A 26,667-nucleotide genomic window follows, 5' to 3' on the forward strand; every position below is an offset into this window, starting at 1 on the left:
TCAGGATGCTGATTAATGGGCGGTATCTGGTTATTGTCAATCCATTTAAGCCAGTTATCAATAAGTTACACATAGGTTTTATATGCTTAAAGGAGACAAGGTTCAAAGGAAAAAATACTTAGTGAAGTTATGCAATCACAAATTAGGAAAAACTTGATCTTTTATTTGCTGTTTGTTATTTCCTTTCTATCCTGTGCATAGGTCATATAGGGAAAATAACTAAAAGCTGTAAGAAAAAAAAAAAACACTTGAAAGCTGTTACTACTTTTACGTTTTCAAGTGCATAAATTTCACACCAAAACTTTCTCTTTAGACAAAATCACTAGGCTGCTGTTTCTGAGATTCAAAAGAAGAAGAGGCGCAATTAAAAATCCTCCCATTTTAGGCACTGGTAACACTTCCCCTTGTTACTCATTATCACAAGGCTGGGTTCTGTATTTCCAGCATTGCAACACAGGGCAATTTTAGCCAAGAACAGAGATTGCTGAGGCCCCAGAGGAGCAGAGAGGCTGCAGGGGCCGTGCTCAGGGTCTGGCTGCCCTCAGCTCTCCTTGCACCCTTATGCTGCTGCGCCAGCACCTCAAGTCCGGTTGCTTGATGTGACTTCTCCAGCTCTAGTTCTCATGAATTTAGAAATTTCCGTCTCTGACTTCGTTTGGGTGATAGACATGCTCACTGCAATTGTAGTCTGGTGATGCCATCTGAAAGCTGAAACCATTCTTCCCAAACCATTACTGTGTGCAGCTGTCTGTTGATTTGGTGACTGCTTAGGTGTTTCCCGAGTCCTAGGCCAGGCTGTGAACTAACATATGATATATCTGTATAGCAGCCGTATGTCAGCATATATAGATATATATATATGTAAGTATGTCAGCAGCTGCTTGCTGTCAGGGTTGTCACAAATCTCTCAGCACATGTGGGATTCAAAGAGAACTGTTCTAACCAAGAATCTGATTAAACTGTTGAAGTAAGTTAACAGAACCTCCTTTGCAACAGTTTCTAGCCTTTGTACATACAACATAAGAAGTATTGAGTTTAAACTCCCCACAGTTTATTTAAAATAAGGAATTTTTGTCTTAGTTATGGGGAGACACTTGGTCAACTCTTGTTTTGACCCAGCCAAGAAGCAGTAACAAAATAGTCTACAGGGAGAGGTTTGGAATAAAACTCACAGGGAAATTTTGTTTTGGAAACACTGATGTGTTATTCCTAAAATGTTGCCTGTCCCTTGGAACCAGGATGCTCCTGACTGACGACTGCCATTCTCGCCAGTTTTATTACATTTGAAGAATAACCTCTGCAGGCTGCAGGTAGGGAGTCTCTGACACCAAATCCACATTTCTCTGAACTCTCCTGTGGACAAGGCATTCCCAAAACGCTACCCCGTGTGGCTGGAATGCCTGGCATCCCTCATGAGGCTTGGTCTGCACTGAGAGAGAGATTTCAGGGAGATGACATCTGAGAATCTTTTCCATGAACCCAAGGGCACAGCATGTTCTAGAGATTACTCTGGGTCATTTTGCCTGGCCTGAGTCTGTCCTAAGCCACCCTGCATGCCCAGACATCTGGAAGGCAAAGCTCCTCTGCAGTTCTGTATGGGAATCTTGCTAGTTTTTGAGATCTTACCGTCTGTAACACAACACTGAGTCCTTTTGATATCCTGTAAATTCAGTGGCACTACCCTATTTAATCCCATGTAAGGATCCAGACAAATAACTTAGAGTTTGGTACTCATTACGTAACATGACATTTCTGATAACATTACAATTATATATCAACTGAGAGGGGTGTTGTTACTTGTGATAGTGCCCACAGAGTATTCTAATAATCTACGAAAACGTTACTTGAAAATTCAGGCTACCCCATCATCAATGTGTCTGTGTTGTTATACACATGAAATAACACATTAAGATGTTATTAGTGGGTATGACAATCTTTTCTACTTTCCTCTGGGGACTAGATAATAGCTTATGGATATATTAATCCTTTTTATTTTGGCATATATTTTAACATGATGGATGTGCAGCATACAACAAGGTTTTCTACTTGCTGAGATTTTGGTAATAAAAAGAGAAATAAATAAATCCATGTAGAATGTGTCCATTCTGAGAACTCATCTGCAGCCTGGCCATGTTCTTTATTCTCTGGGCAATGATTGTTTTGAATCAATATGAATAAAACTGCTGCTTTTTTTTTTTTTTTTTAATTGCAGAGATGCTGAAACTTCTGGCAGGTAAGAAGACAGATGGGTATGCTCTAATTCTGAGATTCCCATCAGGAGACAGCATATCTTGTAGACAGAATATTGTATCATGACAGGATGTAAATTACTTGACAGATGCATTATTTAGAAATGGTGCTACATCCCAATGCTTCTCCCAATGACAAAAGCTACTACACTATTTTTAAAGAAGAAAATTAGGTCAAAGTACTACTGTCCTTATGTCATGCAGAGACCTGCCAAACTCCTCTGGACAGATTTTTCTCCAGCCTACTCCATGCTAATTTTCATGCCATTTTCGACTTTTTGTATGTCTAATATGTGCTGAATTTCTCTTTTCACTGATGTTCTGTGTAACATGAAGCAAGTAAGGAAGCGGTGAATAAAATCCTTCATGTTAACCTATACTACTTGTCTTACAGGCTGATTTTGACAATAAACCTGACTCCTTGTTCTTCAGCGATGGGCAGCGAAGAATTGACTTTGTTTTGGTGTACGAAGATGAAACCAAAAAAATGACTCATAAGAGGATTGATCGTAAAAAGCAAAAGGTAAGTTATTTTTAGTACAAATCTGAGTCATTTGTTGGGTGTTAGAGCAGAAAAGATAGTGCCCTCACCCAGAGTGGCAATGGCATTGCCCTGCCTTAGGAATGCTTCTGAGAGCTGTGAGGTTGAAGCCCATCAAACTGAGCAGTGAAGAGAGGGGAGATCAAGCCACTAGACCTGTGTGAACGGGCAGAGAACGGGCATACTGTGTCTGCCAGTGTGTGCTGGGTGACCTCAGGGCATGCTCCTGGGAAGGAACCCTTCAGGAGATGTGAGCAGAAAAATTCTGGTGTCAGGATCCCAGTTAGAATTAGACAACAAGATCTTCAGACTAGGACAATTTTCTGTACTTACAGTGCTTGAATTAGGCCCACAGGGAACCTTGGTATTAAAATCAGGGTATTCGGGGGAAACCTTGGAAGGAGGCAGCTGACCAGATGAGAGTCATGTACATAGCTGCTGACATTCTGCCCAGTAAAGTACCTAAGTCTTTCATGGGAAATACTTGGATGTTACTTTGCTACCATGCTTTCTCTGGGTATCACTCTTCCCTTGACACTTAGCCCTCCCTAAGGACCTTGAAAAAAAAAAATTGACTCAGGCCAGGACTGCTTGATGCTTCTTAGCAGCTGTGAACAACAAGCATGCATTATTTTTTAAACATTATTTTTTAATTATTTTGGTAAGTCTATCAGTGGACTTCATTCCTTATGGCATCTGAAGCCACAAAAACAAGCTCAGTCATGCCACTGAACTTTTTAAATTGTGAACTGCCTGAGAAATGTGCATCCACTGGACTGTAGTCCCCTTGGAATCTGCGCTCTCCCACCCACCACTTCCTCCTCTGATTTAGCAGTTCCCTATGTTCCAGCAACCTCTGGTAGAGACAGGCAAGGACAAAGACACTACTGAAAGCAGCTCATATACAAACAATGATTTGCCGTTTGGAAAGAGGAGAGTAGGAGTAAAAAGGCCTGTAGCTAGCTGGTTGATATTCATTTCAGTGTTGTCATTGGCATTATCAGGGCAGCTATAAGGAATGTGGTTAGTAGGGTTTAAGAGAGGCCTGCAGTGGGTGGATGTTGCATTACACATGACCACAGGATCAGCAATAAAAATAAATTGAAAGAGAAACAAGAAGCTGCCCCTTTAGAAAATTTATATAGGTATGTATATATGTATATATATATATATGTATATATATACAAATTAGTATTTTATTTTTATGTTTGGAATATTTGGCCATTGCCCACATGTATGTAAAAATACAATAAGTATCTTTTTCAAATAGTGGTGAAAATTAAACATAAGCAATGGAATAGTATTTTTAGTGCAACATTAATTTTAGGACATTAGTCAGAACTAAACCATGAATAATTAGAGCAGAAAATTGTGGGTAATGCACTTAGAGTTTGCTTTCAAAGGTCTGGGGCAAGTTCAATGGTGGGAAACCATGATGGTCAGGAGCTGAAGCACTTGCCCTGCGAGGAAAGGCTGAGAGAATTGTCCTTGTTCAGCCTGGAGAAGAGGAGGTTTTGGGTTGATCTAACAGTAGTTCCTGAGTAGCTACAAGGAGGTAACCAGGAAGACAATGTCAGATTCTTCACAGCAGAACATGGAGGAATGACAAAAAACAACAGGCACAAACTGAAACAAGAGGGGTTCAGACTGGATAAGGAGAAACTTCAAAGGCAGTGAAACAGGTTGCCACAGCAAAGCTGTGCAGTCTCCATCCTTCAACTTTTCAAGACCTGACCAAATGCTCCCTGACCAACATGGTCTGACCTCAGAGGTGGCCCTGTTTTCAATTACATAACAACTCTGCCATTACCACTCTGTGAGATTGCAAGTGATGGCGAAGATGTGTCAGCAGGAAGATGATTACAGAGGTGACAGCAATTGTCACTGCTGGGATTTCCATGGACAGGGAGAATCTGAAGCTGTAGGAGTACTGAGGAAGGCACGGGCAAGAATTTTACTATTGGGAACATAAACAGTGCAGAAAGGGCAGAAGAAAGCAACAGTAAGAGACTAGGATGAAGAGGATTTTCAAAGACAAGAACAATGGATACAAGTATGACGACATTGAGCTGGAGAATTAATGACAAAATCCAAAGCTGATCATGAAACAGACAAAATATTACACAAAGGGTAAGGTACCAGAGGACACTGAAAGGTAAAGGAAGGAGAAGAGGGAATGAGGGAAAGATTATGTTCAATGAGTTTGTAATGTAAGCTGATATGAGTCACCTGGTCATAACCAAGCTCCTGTGATACAGCTCAGAAGTACTGACTCCCTCCCCCCAGTGCTTCACATACAGGCATCATTAGTTTAGAAATACATTTCCCTTATCTATTGTTGAGGGAAAAATCTTTTAAAACTTAAATAGATTCAGATTTTCTAACTTTTAACATGGGATCGGTGCAGGTCAGCTCCAAGCATGAAAGCACTTCAGTCACCTCAGAAATAGAGAGGTGCATACTCTCACTTGATGTCACTTGCTATGCAAGCAGAGGAAGCTGTATTCCTATGACAGAATTAATATTTTGGTCTACTACAGTTCCCAGAAAGTTTTGGAGATGCTTCTGCCCAATACATTCCTGTAGGCATAAAACCTAATTGATAATTTGTCTTCAATGACGATGTTGTTTATTTGGTTATATACATGTATATTGGGGGGGGGGGGGCAAATAAGTTCTGCCCCGTGATGAAATACAAGGTACCAAATTGAGGAATATTGTCATTTACAATCAGCTTTAACTACTGCATATGTCACTGTCTCTGATCAATGACAAACTAAAAATTACAAATTTTATAAACAGTATCTCCGGTAATTCAATGTGCTTTAGGTCTGAATAGGTCCCTTACTCATACTACTCTTTCTTTGACTCCCCTGATGGATTTATATGGGGTTTACTGTTCACAGACTTTTAAAATTCCAACTTATTAAGGAATAGCAGATCCAGTGAAGTCTGTTCTCACAGGGTGAAATCCTCACTTCATTGAGGCTGCCATCAGTCTTCATTACCAAGCACACCATTACAGGTCTGTGCAAGGTAGGGACCAGGAAATGTAGTCACTGGGATGAATTCTGTCTGATACACTACACCCTACCTGACTGCATGATGTAGATGTCAGGGCAGAATTGAAATTGCCAGAGGATATCTTTTGATTCCCTTTTCTGAAATGAAAAATTTTGGGAGTTGCCCTTGGCCGCTTTGTTAATAGTAAGAGTAGAGGAGTCCCCAAATGCTTACTGAAGTTAGGGGAAAGATTTGAAAAGGTGACCCCAACCTAGGTATCCAGCTTACTGGGTTCACAGAAATGGGATACAGATCCATGTATTCCTCAGTAACAAGAGGAGAATCAGATCCTAAGACCATCATTATATTAAATGGTTTTCTGTCCGTCTTAAAAAGAAGTGCATAAGTGTAATCGAGAAAATGGCCCAGTGTTAATTTATATTAATTAATAACATTATTGGGAAAATGGCTCAGAGGAGACAAAGGAAAAATTATCTTAAAACATTAAGGTAGTTTGAATAGAAGGAACAAAAATGTGGTGTTCTGAAGCACTCAGAGATATTCAGTAGTGTTGTGCTTCCCTCATTCTCATGTGCTTCTGAAATCTGGTTTAGAGACAAAAACCGAACTAATGAAATCAGTCTTCAAGGAAGTTTCTAACATAATTTACAGATACAAAAGTTACCAGATAAGGTTCGTATATGTAACTCGATTTGAATTCCAAACCTTTCTAAGTTGGTATACAATTATTTTTGCAAGCACGAGCAAAAATCAGACTGTCAGGAGCAGATTTCAGAAACTCTGCCTTGTAAGTAATTGAAATCACTGCCCAAAGCATGTTTTTTAAACTTCACAATTTATGTGCACTATTTGTCTGGATAGGATGTCATCAGAATAGAAATTAAATATCACCATCCTTTCTCAGAATGCTCCAAAATGCCAGTTTTATCTTTCAGGATACTCAAGTAGCTCATTGTTGAAAGTTAAAGGGTCAATGCCAGACAGACATATTCAAAATAAATCAGTGCAGAATATCATTTTAGTCCATCTGCTTCTCCCCAGCAGAAATAAACAGAAAGGCTGTCTAACTTAAGAAAGAATGTGGGCAAAACCTTCATTTCTAGCCGTGAAGTAATCTGTGCTTTGTAGAAATATCCAAATTTTCTTTGCAAATTAAATGAAAACCTATGATTCACAGACAGTATTACATACTTTTCCTTTTTATTTTTATTTAATGTACAGTTGTACAGGGAACTCCAGCAAAGCTGGAGAAGTTTGCCTTCATAAGCAAACAGTTCCTGCCTCTAGACTTGTTTAAATTAGATAGCCAAAAACAAAAAGCTTGAATAGTTTTCAATGAATCAATTGCACGTCTCCTGTTGTCTCACATGTTACACACCCATGGAGAAAGAACAATATTTGGGGTTACAGAATGAGCAATAGCTCAGTGCCATTTCATGCTGTAATTTGACACAGTAGAAGATGGAAGGCTCTATGTGCCCATGGTGTTCCCAGCAAACCTACCCAGGAAGTTTGATAACAAAGATGAAAGAGACCTTTGAAACTGAAGGACAGCAACCACACCTGCTCTGATCTCTGCTGGTTGGATAGGTTTTGAAGCAGGAACTCACCAAAACGAGATCTCTGTTCCTGAGTTAACTCCGGACCAAAACTGCTTGGTGAATGGAAGGACAAATGGAAGGAGGGAATTACTCTGAAGTTACTGCATACATTCATGGGACCAGAAATGAGTCTTTCCAAACAGGGTGGCTAGGACACACTGTTGAGAGTAGGGCTAGGCCAGAATATTGACAGTTCTGTGTGGCTGTGAGTCGGGTATCAAACAATTGTGAGGCTGGCTTCAAATCATAGGGTACCTCAGAAAATATGCAGTTGGAGTTCTTTGGGTTTACTCTTCTGCATCAGAGCCTTTATAGCATATTCTGCTTCACATTTTTGTGATTACCCTCAAATACAAGGGAAAGAAGCTGACTTTAAAAACACAAGTAGAGCTTCTCAATCAATTAATTTCCTGATGCTGGCAGTGGGGACTGGCAGAAAAGCCTCCAAATATCATTAAATAAACTCTGAGAGTTATCGTCTAATATTGATACAGTAATCCTTCCTACTTCCTTTAGCTGATTTCCATGGGGGAGCCTGTGGGCCCAGCGTTCTTTCTCTTGCTAACTGTGATTTATCTGTTGCCTGCCAGGTAAGGCACAGGTGGCTATTCAAACATTACTTTCTTGTTAGGATTGTTCCCCTGAAGCCACACTGATACCGTTACGGGGAACTTTTCTCTTTGCTCAAAAGAAACTAAACAAAAATATGAGTTGGCATTCTTCTATTGCTGTAATCAAAGCAAGTGCTCCCTACCATTTATGAAACACAGAGAAAAATCTCCTAGTAATCTACTACCAGTTTCTAGACTCTGACAAGACAATGGTGAGACATTGAAAGCACTTTGGTGAAAAAGGAGCTCCCAAGAGCTAACCCTTCGGTATGCCTGTAACACTTGGTATTTATTTACATTAAGCTTTCCCTTTCTTAAGACTGTATAATTATATGTCATAGTGTCTCAGTCAATTGGCTAGCTATTCAATTATCAAAATCAATGTCAGTTTTAGATCAGCAACATTACCATGGTTACGTTATTATTACAACTTAACCTTGCAGGTGGCTAAGCAAAATACTGTGTACTAAAATAAACTTGGAACAGTCCCACAATCCAGCCAAATAAGCCATCACATCTTTACACTGTATTCCCCACTCAATGCAAAACCACTATAGACTCCTTTGGGTAAAAGACTAGCTTCTCCTTAGACTATCATACACATAATTCAATCATTTATATAAAATAGCAAAGCCCCTAATTAGCAAAGGTTCCCAGGGGCTTTGTTTCTCACTACTTGCATTAATGCATTATTAGAAACCTTAATATTGTCAACATTCCTCTAAGATTCTGAGGGCATAATTAATTTGGGGAACTCCTTGCCATAATAAATTATTAAAGCAATCTGAAAAGTAAGATTAAAAAAAAAAAAAGCATTAGACTCATACAAATGAGAATTGCTCAGCTTCTGTTTTTGTGCTATTTTGTAAGAAATGAAACAGGTATTTAGACCTGTGCCTTTTTTATTAACTGAAACAAAGCAGAAAGTATGTTGAAATGTTTACATAATTCATTATTATTCACCTTACAAAAAAACACATGTATAGGGAAGATGTAAAGAAGTAGGATGAAATGAATAATTTTCATCATGCCGAAAGAATTAATAGTGGAATAACAAACAACTCCTGTGCACTACATTTTTTAATGACCTGGTAAGGGGATTGAGTTATGATATAGCAAAAATCACAGAGGAAATAGTTATGTAGTTTACTCGGAAGCCAAGCCAACAAGAACCTTTAGCTTTGAAGGAGAATGGAGAACACTATTACACATGAAATGTTGGCAAACGCGAGGAAATATATTGCTGTGAGGAAAAACCTCGTTCCCGTTTGGGATTCTAAGTTGATATTCTCAGTAAAAGGAGTAGACTTAGATTTCATGGGAAACACCTATGCTAAGTGTCCTCATCAAGGTACAGTTACCTTGACACTAGGTAACAACATATTATATATATTATATTATAAATATGTATTGAATAGGTGCTATTTTGTATGTACACAGAAAAAAATCATGAATAACATTATGAGGTCACTAATAAACACATAAATTAGTAGGACATAGAAAGATATCTCTGTGAAGAGTGCTTTGAAAGTTTGGGATTGTGTTTTTATCCTGAGAAAGGAGACAAATAAGCAGAAATGTGATAGGTATTGATGAAAGAAGAAAACAGATTGAAATATTTGGATCTCCCTGTCCCTAACCCAAGAAGAAGATGATAGTAATTGGAATAAAAAGGCAGAGAAATCCAAAAGATATCAAAGAAATATCTTTTTACAAAATATGAAATGAATCCATTATAACCATTGCTAAATTCAGATGCTGCAGTTGAGAACTAACAAGATATTAATTCCAAGAATTGCTAGAGCTTTGGAAAAATATTTATACTCCTTCAGGGATTTTCAAAAGTCTTTGAACATTAAAGAATGGGATGAAGTTTATATGGTGATACAGTTGACATGTTCATTGGTTGGACCAGATGATCTTGAATGATCAATCCTAATGATTCTACGTCAAACCCCTTAAAACTTCAGCTCTTTTTGCCTCCTAGAGTGGGTGGGTCTTGAATTTGGTCCTAAAGACCAGTTTCCATGTACCTATCAAAGTTTCTAAGACTTCATCTAATAAATAATTTATTGACTGTGATCCTTCACAGTAACAAGAAGACTGGATCTTAAGCACTGCTCTTAAGGCAGTTATCCTGGTGGAAAAGGACAAGGCTACTGAAACCATTGGACTGTTCCCTCTTGAAAACTCAAAGTTGCTATACAAGAGGCACAGAATCTCTTAAGCACAGAGTATACAAACACAAAAAACAATGCCCAAATGGCATAAAAACAGTCAGGGAGTAAAAAAGTAATGTCACCAAATCACTTTGAGAACTACACTGCATGCTTAGCCTTTATTCAGGAATAAAGGAATGAGTCCCAATTTGTTAATGTTATCTCCTTCTGGCAATTCCATTCTTCTGTGCATATGTGTTTGGAACAGATGCTTTACAATTTTCAATACCTTTTAACAGAGGAAGAGACAAGTATATGAATCAAACCTGATAAACAACGGCTTGCAGCTCGAAGCAACAAGATCGGTGAGTGCTCTTTTCTTTGTCTGCACTCCTTTGTCTGTGCCTGAGAGCTGAATCTTCCTCTATATGGGTAAGGAATTGGATAGATAAATTGAACTTAACAGTGTTCTCCTCTCAGGAATAAAAAAAAAAATAATCATAATAAAATAAAATAAAAAGCAAGCTTTATTATTTTTTTTTCCCGTCAGTAGTGTTTCTCTGACCTGATGCAAAGTCATGTAAACTTTGCATCTGTTTCTCCCTCTACAAAATAAAAGCTGGGAAGTGGGGATGTTATTTGGTGTTCTCTTCTGACTGAGAATATAAATAGGGATGGCCATGCTCCAAGGAAAGGCTCCACTTCCAGAAGGGCAGTTCAGGGCTCCTGTAGGTGACCCAGCCCCCAGCCCCCTGTGAGCCGTGGCACGGGGAGAATAGTTGTAACTGGCACAGTCTGTGTATTTTGGGCTACACCACTGTCTGTGGGCAGCTCAGGAGCCTCCTACAATGTACAACAGCTGCCAGAGCTGCTGTCTGCACTATGAGGGCTGCTCAGCACCCAGGGCAGTGGAGAATCCAGGCAGAATAAAAATGTCACGAAGCCACCTTTCCTTTCTCTCCTTCAGGGCCACAGCTTTAGGCCTGGGTCTGTCAGGGGACAAGCAAGACAGTCACTTACAGTGTTCATTTACTGTTGCTTGGTAATAAAGTGGGCACCTGAAAAGGTCTTTTCGCCCCTTCCTCCCAAGGTGCACCCAAGAGTCCATGACCTCATGGTGTTTGTTTGATTTATGCCATGAGAGCTCTTGCTGCATGTACAAGGAACCAAGGAACCAGTTTGGCTGTTCACATTCATGAGGAAGTAAACCATTTCCTGGCAGCCTGATGTGGCTCTGTAGCTGTACTAACTTTTGGCCGTCTTCCATAATTCAGCAGTCTGGTCTGACTCCCTTCTCTCTCCACCCATTTTCCCTAAAAAACTGGGGGTTCATATTGCCCATCAGCATCCATAGCTGCATGGCCATTCTCTCTGGCGTGCTTCCACCTAAGCTAATGGTATATTCACTAAGATGGACAGTAAATGCAACTTCAAATAGATCATCTGTGAGCCATTGCTAGCTAGCTATGAGCTAGCTATTAGGTCAAGAGAAAGAAAGGTCTGGATAGTTTAATAAGTGTTATGAAAAATGTTTTCATTTTCTTATACACATTTTTAATATTCTTGCATTAGGTTTTGGATGAAAAACTTGTTTTTGTGAAAGTGCATGCACCTTGGGAAGTGTTATGCACATATGCAGAGGTTATGCACATCAAATTGCCTCTGCAGCCCGATGACCTGAAAACCCGAGAGTCAGCATTCAACTGGTTTACTAGTCTCTTCAGAGTGGATGAAAATATCATCAAGCCTGAGCAAGAGTTTTTCACTGCCCCCTTTGAAAAGGAACATTTGTCCAACTTTTATATTCAAGACAAAGACACCTTTTTCAATCCTGCAACTAGAAGCCGAATTGTAAGTCTACAAATATTTCTAGCTTTTAATCTTTTAAAGACAAAAAAAAAAAATATTTTAATCAAATTGGTGCAATTACCTTCATGAAATCTTCCTGAAAATTTGGAAATATTTGGGACATTACAGTCCTGTGTTATTTATGAAACAGCCTGTACATCTGTCACTTTTCTGTTCCACCAGAATTTAAATGGGGAAATTTGAATGATTCGTCTAGCCAGTGCAATCAAATGTGTCTACACTGCTTACCTTTTCATAATTCACTTACATCTTGAAACAGGTATTGTTGTGCATGGTTACTTTCACACTGCAAGAGACAAAAAATATTTTGTAAATTTCAGGTTCATTTCATCCTGTCCCGTGTGGAATATGCAACCAAAAACAATGTGAAGAAGTTTGGCATTAACAAATTACTGGACTCCGGAATCTACAAAGCAGCATTTCCCCTTCATGATGTAAGTCCACTTTTGTCACAATTATGTATTTAGAAATAGAAGTCTGCAGCTCGAGAGTTTATGTGTGTTCTTCACACCAAAAAATACAAGCACAATTGCCTGTCTTACTGCTCGACTGTTTTTTCTGTCCACATAATAGAATATGACATAGTTTGGCTTAAGAGGTTTTTCTCCAAAACACTGTTGGTTAAAAATGTAGCTCCATAACTGAAACATGATATATTTTATTTAGAAAACGTTAATCTTGTATTCTCTTGAAGATGTAGGTCAGTAAAGTGTCTGGCCAAAAGAGGAACCTGAGAGCACTCAAGTGATGCTTTCCCATGATGCACTGTGTCATCACTTCTAAATCAGTTTTAGCAATTTTATTGGTATTCTGTTTTTCAGCATTAAAATCCCTATCAAATAACATATTAATAGAAATGTAGAATACCATTTTAATAAAGATATAGAATACAAGTCTCATTTTAAGGTGTATGACAGTCTTACACTGTGAGAAGCATTTCCACAGTTCCCAAATATCACAATCCCTGCCACGAAACCCACATTTTTCAAGAGTCCCAGTACAACACCTCAGTAAATGATGTCAGAGTCAAATGTTTAACTGGATTGAATTTCACCTTGCAATAATATGAATTCTGACTTTTGTAGCTACACTTCTAAAGCTTTTTTATTTTTAAAGTATTTCATTTAAGCACATGTAAGCAAATTGTACTGAAAAATGTTTTGCATATAAAGACTAACAATACCACAGAAAAAGAAAATGAAGGAGAAAAAAAAAAAAGAAATCAGACTTCAGGGTATTTGACAACAAAAACTCGGTGTGATGCTGCAAATGGGATACAGTAAGGAAAGACAGATCTGATTTTGTGCATTGTATCTACACCTCCTCCCCCATTGGAACCACTCTTCCATGTCTGACGTGTGTTCTGCTGAGAAGAAATGGAGAAAGTGGGAGGTCAGGAATGGGAACTACTCGAGATGTTTCAACTCTATTTAAAATATTCAGGAGGCCTTAAAGGATTTCAAGAAAATCTTTAAGCCAGAATCAAGACAAATCATGTTTCTTGGACGTAACCCAAAGCTTTACGGGATAGAATTAATAACATTCGTGACTATCCATTTTTAAGATTGTCTTTTAAAGATTTAAAACCTTCCTTGCAAGCTATTTCTATCATGGCATGGGGAATTTGGACTCAATATGCCTTATAATTAATGACTGTCTTTTTATACAATTAAAATTATATATCACAGCTACTCTGAAAATCAAAAGTAACTTATATATTTCTAGAAAAGTGACTTTTCTTGCCACATCACAGATATAGAATAGAAAATTCCACTAAATAAAACAACCTTTATTGAAATAGATTTTCCAATAACTTGGTAAAAAACACGAGGATTACCTCTGTGTCAACTCTCTTTTAAATATAAATATAAAACAGAGACTAGAGTCCCTGGATTTATCCTTTGGACTTTCCAGCCATCATTCCAGAACAATATTGTTTTAAAGCAAATTACGTTAACATGTTAGAGCTACTTAAAATCCATTTTAATGAAGTTTCTGTTCTCTAATTAGACTGGATCCTTTTCTGTTTTCTACTACTGAGTGCCAAGACACTGACATGGGCTTAGATTTAAGTTCATGGAGAGTGTCTGTTACTTTCAACCCACATATGTAAAGCTCTTGCTTTAGTATTCAGTGTCTTTCTGACAACCTTCCATCCTGAATCCTCATGCACTCTTAGAGATGCTTACTGAACCTTTTCCTGGCTTGCAGTGACAAAAAGGTTATTACAGGCTTTGGGTTTGTGGCACAGGGTCTGAAGAGATGTGAACTGATCCATGTTCTTTAGATTAATGGTGTCTTCTTCCCACGGTCTTTCTGTTTTGCAGTCTAGTTTTCGGCACCCATCAACAGATCCTGCCTGCCCAAGTGAACGATACCTCCTCTACAGAGAATGGGCTCACCCTAAAAACATTTTCAAGCTGCAACCCCTGGATTTTATCAGGTTAGTGGACATGAGGGAATGGCATGGAGCTGGGACAGGGGAGGGTCAGGCTGGGTGTCAGGGAAAGGTTCTTCACCCAGAGGGTGGTCGGGCACTGGGACAGGCTGCCCAGGTCAGTGATCATGGCACTGAGCCTGATGGAGTTCAAGAAACTTTTGTACAACAGTCCCAGATATATGGTCTAATTTTTGGGTGGTACTGCGCAGAGCCAGGAGCTGGACTCAATGATCCTTGTGGGTACCATCCAGCTCAGGATATTCTATGATTCAGTGACTCTGTTGTGTGACTAGGGCTTGACTAATGCAGAGGGAGCTAGGAATTTACATGACAGGTCTGGGTTCTGGGTGTCAAAAAGACACAGGCAGGTACATATATACCTGTACCAGCTCATGCATGGAAGCATACTTTGAACTTGGTTTCATTAACTGGTTTCCAGTTCATGAAAAGTCATCCATTTAATTTTTTTCTCTGCAAGGTATGATCTTCCTTTTTTTTTTTTTCTTTTCTTTCCCTTCTTACCCTCTTATACAAGCATAAAAGTGGTGGTAGAAACACCCAGCTGTAATACTTCTGCAATACCAATGTTCTGACCAGAGGAATGTGACAATAACAGTAGGCACAAAATGTATGAAATGAAGAGTCATTTGAAATTTATTGCTTTTCATTTAAAAACCAACAAATAAACAAAACATTAAACCTTTCTCCTCCACAGGAAATACTACGGAGAGAAAATTGGAATCTATTTTGCTTGGCTGGGCTTTTACACTAATATGCTGATCGTAGCTGCATTTGTAGGAGTTGGCTGCTTTCTGTATGGATGCCTGACAAAAGACAACTGCACATGGAGGTACTTGATCAGGCCTATTTTAATATTACACACAGTTTTGATCCATCCCCTACTGTACAAAGTTTGCAAGACATGGCATAATAAAAGAGACAAAATTAAAGAGCCTGAGAACAACAATGGTTATGGATTTGAAAGTCAAGGTATAAAGTATGAGATAGAAGAGTAATAGATGTCCATGAACCATTAGAGTGCTAGACATCTGAGTTTGTTATTTCAGGATTTTCTTTATATTTTGCACTAGGTTACCACACCTAGTGTAGAAATAAAAAGAAAAGAATGATCATCAGAAGCCAATACAAATTTATGTAACATCATTTTCAATGTGGGAATCCTTAAAGAATGTATCCAAAGACCATGATAAAACCCCTGAACTTTCTTTCCTCTGTTCTGAGAGAAGAAAACAGGAAGAGCAACAGCACAGGGAGCTTCAGCTGCCCAGGATATGTTGGGAACAGAATTATAGTAATGACACAGATTTCCTCATCAGAATATGGTGAGACTGAATCACGGCACAATGACCAAGGAAAAAACACTTGGGTCATTGTGCCAAATCACGTATAGGACATCACACTGTACAGCCCCACTCAGGAATGGAGTTTACTTTTATAAATCATGCAGAAGAGCTCTTCCAGAGCACCATTCCAGTAGCCACTTTATACAAATTTAGCCTTATTATCATTTAGTTAAATGGTTCATCTCCTTCCCTGGTGTTTGTGTTGCTGATGTATTTACAGAAAGCAATTACATCACCTTTTAGCTTCCACCATACTGCATTAAAGAAGCCAAACTCTTTTGCCACCTCTTATGAGACAGATCTACCATACCCATTTTCCAATTTGAGTCTCTTTAGAGGACCACAGGGACTAGGTAGCCGTTTCAGTTCTGCAGCTACTCCTTGCTCCGGTAGGCAACCTTCCTTTTCCTTCTCCCCTTGGGCTTGCAATGATATCCTACCTGAGTGTGCAGCTGTGGGTTTCCTACTGAAGAGCATGAGATCTTTGAAGAGTCATTTTATTTTTAGTGTGAAACATTCTGAGAAATAGTACTGTGTATAAGGGATGGAAGTTATTTTCCCTCCAGGTCATCTACTTTTGAGATGAGGGCTAAAAATGGAAACTGGGATACATTTGTGGGAGTGGGAAGGAGGGGAATTCTTGAGAGCAGATCACTGGTTACTTATTTCTCACTTCCCTGACATTATTGCACTGTCCTTATGTGCACATAAGGACTAAAGAATTTAGAGTGACTGACTAGTTTTGTTTTTAGCCAAGAAGTATGTGATCCCAACATAGGAGGTAATATCATAATGTGCCCTCAGTGTGATAAAGTATGTACCTACTGGAACCTCACCAGCACTTGTGAATCATCCAAGGTAACTACATTTGCAGCTTATAGGCATGCTATTGAACTTTAGTTGCACTTTCCCTAGTACTACATCTAAAACAATGTTGTTCTCCACTAACCTCCTGCATACTACTAGAGCTGTGCAAATACTTGTGCCTTTTGATACAGCAACTGAACTGTAAAAAGTTAAAACAACAATTTAAAAAAAAAAAGTCCACTTCTAAAGTGAAAAAATAAATTGTTGTTCTTTTTTTTTTTTTATGTCACATAGCCCCCAAATATTTGATATGGGACTAAAATATTTTTAAATTGAAAATGAAATACTGTGGCTTCATTTTGAGTTTCTTCTTTCCTTTTTGCAAAGCAAAATGAAACAAAACAAACATTCAATCATTGAAGTCTTGATTCAGTAACTGAGTTTATTTTTCTTAGGAAATGTTTAAAGCATGTTTTGACATTTCTAAATGCTCCTTCCTCCCTCCCCAAAGAAGTTAGCTGAGGCTGTGCCTTGAATTTGACCTGAGTTGTCAAGGAGGAGATGAGTACCTGGAGAGGCTGATGTTAGCCATGATGGGAGTTGTGACAGTCATTTCCTGTTAGCCATGACATGACCAAGATCTTCCTCTAAATTTCTGTCTGGGGACTTGCCTTTCTTTCCCCGTTAACTTGTGTCACAAGGCTAGTGTTAGCCTTTTGTCATTCTTTCCATAGATTCTGTCACTCCAAAGTGGCAATTTTTCAGCTGTTCATTAAAAATATTTTGCCCGGCCATAATGAACAGCATTGCTTGAGCGCACTTACAGGGCAAAAGAAAGAAAATACGGAAAAAGATATGATGGAAATAAAAGGCAAATTGTCACCACAGAGGTATCTCATTAGAATGTATTTTTACTAACTAGCTTGACTTGTCATCTCACTCATGCAAAGAAGATGTGTCCATTGCCTTTTTGTGTCTATATTAAAAATACATAGCTGTATGCTGAGCTCCCAAACCAGAAGCACTGTTTTCCTCTTCCTATGCAACTGATGGAAGGAAGTCCAATAGCACACTGTTTTGCTATCCTCTTGCTGTATATTTGGCTTATACTTTTAATCTCAGGCTTTGCATTTAATTTCCTTAGTTTACTGGAGAGTACATTGACAGAAATTGAGGAAACACTACCAAGATTGTTTATTAAACTACACAAAAGCTAAAAATCAACTTGTTCAGTAAGCAGCTTCAGTTCTGGGTCAGTGTAGAAGAAAATACTAGTCAACTATATTTCAAGCCTTTTTTTCTTTTTTCTTCTTTTTTTTTTTTCCAGAAACTCTGTATATTTGATAGCTTTGGAACCCTGGTGTTTGCAGTATTTATGGGAATATGGGGTAAGTCAATTTCAACAACAGTAGTTTGTCATCTAATTTTGGCCAAACCTACAGCATCAGCCAAGAAAATGTAGATAAATTTACAACTACTTCATTTTCTAACACTCAGCAACTCACCAGTAGGTAGTTCAGCAGAAGATATATATGTTCACAATACCTCTTTTTAGCATCACAAGAAAACAACAAATAGTAGAACTTAAATATTGGTCTTCTGAGTCTGTTTTGTTTGGTTTGACTTGGAGAACAGTCTGAGAGAAGTGATTAGAGGTGCCTCATGTTCATCCAGCAGGAGCCATGTGCTTAAGCACATCTGGCAAAGGAGCTGTTTTTCTCCAAAGAGACTTGGAGCTGCCTATGCCTATTACACCGCACTGAAAAATAGTCTTTTATTGTATTTCCCAGACATTTTCCTCCTGTCTTCATTTAAGAAACTGATTTTATAAAAATGTAGTAGTTGCAAGCACTAGAGATACCTTTTTTCTGAGAAAATGTATCTGAAACCTGAATGTTTCCTGTGAGTGAAACCACTTGGTACTGCACTCAAGGGATTAGGCAAGGTTTATTTTCACATACTGGGTTTTGTTTGTTCATATCAGCAACTTTGTTAACTGCCTTTTATTGCACTGTCTGATCCAGAAATTGCCAAAGTAAGTTAATGTTAGGTCTGTGTATGTTAGGTGTGTGCTTTCTTTGTGAAACACATTACATCTTTATTTTCCTGTGACGACTTAACATTCTTTAAAATAGTTATATCTTTAAATAATTTTAAAATGAAAGGTATCACTTCAAAATTTCTTTCAAAATATATGTGAAAATCAACTTTCACCTAAATTTAAAATAAAATAAAAATCTAGAATGTAATCTTCTGTCTATTGTAATTTTCTGTCATCTGAGTAGTTAATTTATTTGTAATTTGCTTTTTAATTAAAAATTGTGTTTCCTATTTGGAAGAATGACTACAAGAGTAATAATTGCAAAGCTAAGCTGCTTGGTTATAGTGATGGTTGCAAGGTCTATTAGTATTCTCATCCTAAGTCCACTGTATAAAGAGGTGAATTGTATTACAGTAATTTGGTCAAAATTGTACTGAATCCAAATGACCCAGGGTCCTGGTGCAATTCCAGCCGTAATTTCCTTTGCTCTAATACATTTGTAGACCTCCTGGTCCAAAATAATTAAAAGACTATTAGATTTTGAGATATATTATTGCATCATTAACACCAATACACTTTTTAAGTTGATTTTTGTTTTTAATAATCCCTTCAAAGATCTTAAAGCACCATAAAACATTGGGGAATTTGGCATCAGGAATTAACTCCCTGTACATTAAAGCTCTGGATGAGTACTTCTGCCAGCTCTCCCATGACAGCACAAGCAGATTGGCAAAGCTCTTGAACAAGGAGCAGCTTCCACTTCACTTGCTGCCATCACTGGAGACCCTTCCTGAGTGAGATCAGTTGCACAAACAGACGTTCTCCAAAATACTGGTTCAAAATAAAAGAAAAAGCATCAAATACAGCAGCAGCTCCTTCCCTGTTCAGAAAGATGCAACTTGGCTGCTGGGGTACTTTGGCTAATAGAAGGTGTTTTTGTACTGGGGCTGTAGGAGCTGCCCATGTGTTATGAGCCCTCCTTTTGCCGTTACCACAGGTGGGGTCCCTGCACTCCTGCCCTCCCCAGCAACAGCTGGATTTACAGCTGGAGCAAATCAGGGCAGCACGAAGTTTCCTGTGAGTGGGCTGGGGCCCCAGCCAGCATTCAGAAGTTCCTATAAGAAGTTCTGCTTGCTCTGCAGGCTGAGGCAGATGTGACCCTCTGGCTGACTGCTTGGAGCAGCCTTTGTGTTTGTAAGCATGAGGTAGCAAAGAAATCCTTGTGAAAGAGGCTCCTGAGTAATCAGGGTGGGAGGATTTCCTGAGGTTTGGCCTGTATGCAGATGGCAAGGTCATCTTGCAACTCAGCCCATAGAGTTTACTGATTTTTAAATGCTTCAGTCTGGGATTTATTGACCACACCTGATTTTCGAATTGACCTTTAATATTCGGACATGTAACTGCATGCCATCGATGTTTCATCATTCAGGATGAGGTGCCAAACCTAGAAAAAAGAACAACAATAAAAAAATTAGGGGTTAATTACTTCCAGATAAAGGGAGGAATGAGAGAAGTGGTGAAGGGATGCTCACTCCTCCTGGAGGCAGTGCTGCAGAGCCATTAAATCTGAGGATGTGCTGTTGTCAGTAGTAAACCATCTCCTTGCTCTGGGGAGCATTGCCCTGACACCCATGTCCTGAGCCTCCAGCTTTCTCGGTTGGGTCTGTCATTGCCACTGCTGCCAGACCTGTCTGCATCACATCTCAGGCTGAGATAATGAGTTTGGCTGGACTAATGTCTTCTGAGCACCACTTAGGCATCTGTGTACCTGATCCTCTTAGTGCTTCCAGCCCCAGGAGCACAGTCCAGGGAAGCACCTGCCCTAACCCAGCTTCAAAGCTCCATGCCAAGTGAAAAGAGATGCCTCAGATTCATGTTAGCAGAGGAAGAAAGTTGTGTTTAAGCTGTTTTGCCTGAACTAGCATCATTGGTTGATGTAGTCAGTGAGCAGATCATTTGTGCACACAAGAACTGCAGATTGAACAAACACAAGCTTTTACCTGTGGCAATTTTTGGCATACTGAGGTTTTCTTTTTGAGAAATCCAGCACTCTCAAGTATTTTCTCTTCACCTATCCAAACATCTTGCTTTCTTATGTATCCCATGATCAACTTTTTCAAAAACCTTCAGTAATATGAAATCCAAAGTGGTTTTATTCTGGCTTTAGGCAGAAAGCAAATAAATGTATGTGAGTTCTTTAGCATGTGCTTGCAATAGCACTTATTACAGGTTTCTCTTATTAGAGTACCTAAATATCCAAAGCAGTAATTCCATAAGGAAGCAGGTCTAGTTATTTTCTTCCCCACAGGTACTTGGCACCATCACACAATAAGGGTTTTGCTCCATGTCTGTGGAAAATTTATGGAAATCTGAGGCACATGTTATAGCCCAGAGGTTCAGTGTCCAGCGATCACCAGCATGATATTGCTCTCTTTGTTTGTCTTCCGGACAGTTACTTTGTTTTTGGAGTTTTGGAAAAGAAGGCAAGCTGAACTGGAGTATGAATGGGACACAGTTGAGTATTTAGAGCAAGAAGAACAAGTTCGCCCCGAATACGAAGCTCAATGCACTCATGTGGTAATGAATGAAATCACACAGGTAAGGAATATTTTGGTAACCAGTCACAGCTACTGCAATAGGCATGTTTTGAGAGTGTGCTATGAAAATGATGAATCTGGACTGGAGCTGTATAAGATGATTTATGGAGAGCTGATAAACTGGCCTGAGAATAGTGAGTGTATAAATTCCAGATGTGTGGAAAGGAATTAGTACCTGACTCTAGGCACCTTGTAGGTGCTTGTTGGAGGAGCTAGTGAGGCTCCTGTGTCATTAATGAACAGAAGTAGGCATTGTACCTAGCTTAGGAGACTAACTCTACCTTATTAAATGCCCAAATCAAAGATTCTGTGCTGCTGCAAGAGGCCAAGATCACAGAGCACTTGCTATCTTTAACTAAGAATACATCAGGAAAAAAGGATGAAATGGAGCAAAGGATGTTACGTTACGTATAAAGACAAGACTTTCTTTTTTTTAACCAAATATATTTCTATATATATAAATAAGTATTGTTGCCAAGTGCAGGTGGATGCAATTACAATTAATAACAGCAAACTCATGAGGACAAGGGTAATCCTCAATTTAATGCAGTAGGATTCATATCTATGAGGATCTTAGTTTAGATTTCTATTTATTATACATTTTGAGTAGCTTCAGCTTCTGTAGCTCACTCCAGCTCAGCTTCACTTTTTATTGTTCCCTGTCAATATATTACTCTGGTATTTATCAGATCATTTTCATTGCTTTCACATTCCATCCACATTACACTAATGTTTATTAGAGGGCACTTGAAAAGTTTCAAAATTAACTGGCATGGTTGAAACTATCCAATATAGTTCTTCTTTTTATATCTTGTACTACAAAAAAAATATGATTCTATTTAAAAGCTTATAAACCTATTCCACTTTTAATATATAAAGTCTCAGCTAGAAAGTTCTTTTCAGACAGTTCAAAAAGTGATGAATATGCTAAAAGATAATGGTTTTTATCTTCAGAGATCCTATAGAGACTCAGTGATTTTTCACACCACCACACTGAAGTAGACATTTTCCTTTGAGAAATATAAAGATCGAGAACCAAAATTTTAGTGCATGCTAATTTCAGCCCATGAAGTTTGAAGGCCACTGGTGTGGATACCATGGCTAGCCAAGAAGGATGGGTCCATTCAAAAGGACTATTCAGCCAGGCATAGCTGAAATCAGTACGAGCTGAGCACACACAGCTTCTATGGAAGTCATTTTTGTCTTAGAATGGACAGTAAAAAGAGATACCTGTAATCAGGTAAGACTTTTGAAATCATGAATAAGTGTGAGTTCCCAGGATAACAAAGCAGAAAAGGAAAAAAAGCCTGGGATTTCTTTTCTTTTTTTCTACCCTCAGTATCACAAAGGGCTAATTAGAGTAAAGAAGAAGATACGAAGAAAAGATCGGGTGCATCCTTGATCTGTTTCTGAATCTTTTACAGCAAGAAGAACATGTGCCATACACTGCCTGTGGGAAGTGCATACGCATGACTTTCTGTGCAAGTGCAGTCTTCTTCTGGGTAAAGTTCTCCTTTTATTCTTTTACCTCATGAATTCACTTCAGTAAATGTCTAAATGTCTTAAAAAAAAAAATCCTCTTAGCCTGAAAAAAAGGTATCAAAAGAATAGGATCAGTTGGATTTCCATCTGTTGCATAAAACAGGACCATAAAGTGTGGACCCACATGGACAAGGTGGTTGTAGTTACCATTAGCATACAGTCAACAGAAAATATGTATCAAAATATCCCACGGCTGTAGCTTCTGAATGCTGTCCATTGTTTTTTCCCTCATTACTTTAAGATAAATGTCTTTGCTTTTGTGGGGGGAGTAGTGGCAAGGGTTTTTTTTATATGCTGTCCCTGTCGGTGTCCATCCTACTTGCTCCAGCCATTTGGTTTGGTGTTGTGCCTCACAGCACTGAACCTTTCAGGTTTTTGTTTCACTTAGAAGAGCAAAGCTGGAAGATCTTTAATCTTCCAGAGCTGCTGCTTTAATTAAAACTAAAACTTGAAAGAAATCCAATCACCCATGAAAAAATAGATAACACGGTGAGCATGTCCAGAGAGGTTGTTGCCTTGAAAAGCTCAGTGTTTTAGCAAGCTGCATGTTCTCCTCGCCTGTAGCACAAGCAGCAGCTGGGAAAGAACTCGTCCTAGATAACACGAGACATGGCAGCACCAAGACAGTGGTGGCTGGCAGCCTGGGGGAGCCTCTTTTAACACAGCTGAAACACAAAGAGAAGACTGGCTTGCTGTTGGGTTTAAATAAGCCTCAGGACTTCAGGCTGAAAGGAAGAGATTTGATCTAGTTTTGTCATTGTGTTACTGTACTCTCTTATTATGTGCCGGGAGTGTGGAAGTAGGCAAATTGATGGCATTTTGCAGCAAGGATAGTAAGTAAAAGACTCCCAGCTCCTAGGATCTTAATTTGAATAATAGCTAGAGAACTAGCAAGAAAGAGAAGTAGGAAGGGAAGAGATAGCAAGTAATGTGGGGTGCCTGGAACAAGATTACAATTCTTGCAGATCACATCACTTGACTTAAAATGTGTCTGTTTCTTTGATGGGTCTGTAGTCTAAAATATTTTCAGGTGTAAGTGCAGCTACAGCTCCCTCCATGGTCAGGACAGACCTGCTAACACATTTACCATCCTGACAATTGCCCGGTGTCAAGAGAGGGAGATTTCTTCCTAACTCCTGGAGCCATTGCAGGCCTTGAGGCATTAGATTTGATTACGCATCTCATTATCTTATCTCGCATGGCAACAAGGCTTGTTATTAGTCATAAAACAGACCGTCTCTTTTTGTTCCTGCAGATTGACTGTGCTACATGAAAAATGCTTCTTTTATGGATTCTAGATTTATTGTCTTCTATTTTATTTGAGACTCCTCTTGCACTCATCTTGTGTGATGGAATAAAAGGCACACAATCACTTTCTTTTGCCTATTGTAAAATGTGTTTCAAACTAACTTTTCCCCAAAGCCAGTGGTTCAACATTAACATATTTCTTACATTCTCTTGGCAGATTCTTCTGATTATTGCTTCGGTTATTGGAATCATTGTCTACAGGCTCTCTGTTTTCCTGGTGTTTTCTGCCACTTTGTCAAGGCACATTAATGGCACACAAGCAATCCACAAGTACCTGACTCCACAGACAGCCACCTCAGTAACTGCCTCACTCATCAGCTTCGTAGTCATTATGGTTCTCAACATCATCTATGAAAAAGTAGCAATCCTGATTACTGACTTCGGTATGTCTCTTCTGTGACTTGGATTGAAACTTTGGCTAAAATAACAGGCAAAAAAAAAAAAAAACATTTATATGTAAAGGAAGAACATCAGTGAATGAATACCTCTGCCATGTATTTCAGAATTTTCCCACCAAATCACACAATGCCATATAGAATTTTTCAAATACAGATTTTCTCAGTATCAAAGGAATATGATATTCTGCTCTTTGCCTGAAAACTCCTTGTATAGGCAACATGAAAGATGAAAGATGCTTGTAAAACAGACAAAGCAAAGAAAATTACTATAATAACCAAGCTTTATGAAAACAGATCAGTAACGCATAACACATTCGATTACATTAGCTTTTGTTTATGAGGAGAATAGCTATTTTCTTGTAAATAAATGAAATAGGGTCACTGTTCCAAAGCTAGATACTATTCCCTTGTTATTAAATAGATAAACAGTAACAAATATTATTATTCTTTATATCCAGGCCATCAGCATTAAAGTAGCTATTTACTTCAGATGTGTGAAGTAGTGTGGTGTTTTAATATAGTTTCATTTAATACTGTTTCATCAGTTCAAAGTGTTACATTTGCATCTTTCCCAAGTGTGCTGGATTTGGAAGAGTCTTTTCCTGAGTTATTAGAATTTTTACTTGCCCTTTTTCTTTATTATCCAGGAACAAATTCTTTCCTTTTTACAACCCATATAGTTTTAGAATTAGCATAATAGGTACAGTATACATAGGGATTATATACAATCTAATTCGTAATGCTCTTGGTTTTATTAAGGAATACAGGGTACATACATACATTTCCAGCTGAGGCTCCAAAGCAGCTTGTAGGTAACTTTTTATTATTATTATTTATTTATTTATTTATTTTTAATTACAGAGCTTCCAAGGACACAGACCGATTATGAAAACAGTCTGACCACAAAGATGTTCTTGTTCCAGTTTGTCAACTACTATTCTTCATGCTTCTACATAGCCTTCTTTAAGGGTAAATTTGTAGGTCACCCTGGGAATCCTGTCTATTGGCTAGGAAAGTATCGCAATGAAGAGGTAAGAATATATCATTGTGCTTGCTTTTAAAAACACGAGTTTTTAGTCCTTGTATTCTTCTACACTTTGAATTGTTTAATGTGGTAGTATGTATTTAACATGAGGGTTCAAAAAGTGACTGCTTCCCAAGTCACTTGCCTCCTTAGTATAAATAACAATGATACAAGACCAGCTGGGCTTAGAAACATATTATTTTTACCCAGAGAAGCTCATTTTCCTCTGGTCAAATTATCTATTAGTCAGCACATAGGGGAACAGGAGTACATGCAGAAACAACAGTAGATGCACTCCTGTTCTGATCCTCACCTGATGACAGTGCAGTACAAAGCTGAATGGCTTCACATGGTATTTCATGCTTTCAGTAGTGTCCTGTCAACCCATCACATGTGAACATATTTGGAATTGGCTTTTATCTTAATTACTGGAAAGGTTTGCCTAAGTAGTCTTTCTGTATAGCTTAAAGAAATGTTATCACAATAAAATAGGAATTCATAATTTTAAATGCTTCATTCATGCCTGAAAAGTTTCCCAACTGCATTTTTTTTCATGTCTCTCCAAAACTTTAGTGTGATCCAGGTGGATGTCTCCTTGAACTCACAACTCAGCTTGCCATCATAGTAGGAGGTAAAGCAATCTGGAACAACATTCAAGAAGTGCTTCTTCCGTAAGTTCAAACTATTAAGGAATCTGCTCTTTCATATTTGAAAGATGCTTCTTTTACTTGACGTGTTCAGGCATTTGGCCACTAAATTTGAAGGGAACATATTGTATTCTGAAAGAACAAGACTAGTCTTTTGGGGCCTTTTTAGACAGTTTGGATATTTTCGCTCTGGTAGTTTTGAGCTCCTGTGTCTGTCATTTTGACTGATTTTAGTTCTAATCAGAAGTGCTTCCCTCCTCTGCAGATCAGACTTAATGTGTTTCAGGCTGGATACTCAAAACTGAGGCAACAGAACTGATGAAAATATTGAACTAAGTACAGTTGCTTAATATTGAATGGAATGACTTGTTATACATTTTAGAATTATGCATACTTTACTAATTTAACTCATTTAGTTTTATAGTTAGGTTTGAATTTCATAGTC

The 26,667-nt window shown here is 38.5% G+C and overlaps 1 protein-coding gene across 5 annotated transcripts in view; it reads left to right on the plus strand.

The window, feature by feature from the left end:
• Positions 1 to 26,667, plus strand: part of ANO6 (anoctamin 6) — a 75,242-nt gene that overhangs the window by 32,891 nt on the left and 15,684 nt on the right. For all 5 annotated transcript variants that reach the window (XM_072034131.1, XM_072034130.1, XM_072034128.1 and 2 more), the window contains 13 exons: positions 2,644 to 2,772; positions 10,485 to 10,550; positions 11,758 to 12,036; positions 12,375 to 12,488; positions 14,382 to 14,497; positions 15,210 to 15,344; positions 16,611 to 16,716; positions 17,993 to 18,053; positions 21,159 to 21,304; positions 22,728 to 22,805; positions 24,311 to 24,536; positions 25,413 to 25,582; positions 26,149 to 26,246. In XM_072034131.1, coding sequence (XP_071890232.1) covers positions 2,644 to 2,772; positions 10,485 to 10,550; positions 11,758 to 12,036; positions 12,375 to 12,488; positions 14,382 to 14,497; positions 15,210 to 15,344; positions 16,611 to 16,716; positions 17,993 to 18,053; positions 21,159 to 21,304; positions 22,728 to 22,805; positions 24,311 to 24,536; positions 25,413 to 25,582; positions 26,149 to 26,246 — 1,724 coding nt within the window. The remainder of the gene's footprint in view (positions 1 to 2,643; positions 2,773 to 10,484; positions 10,551 to 11,757; positions 12,037 to 12,374; positions 12,489 to 14,381; positions 14,498 to 15,209; positions 15,345 to 16,610; positions 16,717 to 17,992; positions 18,054 to 21,158; positions 21,305 to 22,727; positions 22,806 to 24,310; positions 24,537 to 25,412; positions 25,583 to 26,148; positions 26,247 to 26,667) is intronic.

The sequence above is a fragment of the Anas platyrhynchos genome, chromosome 1, assembly GCF_047663525.1.
Source record: "Anas platyrhynchos isolate ZD024472 breed Pekin duck chromosome 1, IASCAAS_PekinDuck_T2T, whole genome shotgun sequence".
Taxonomy (NCBI): domain Eukaryota; kingdom Metazoa; phylum Chordata; class Aves; order Anseriformes; family Anatidae; genus Anas; species Anas platyrhynchos.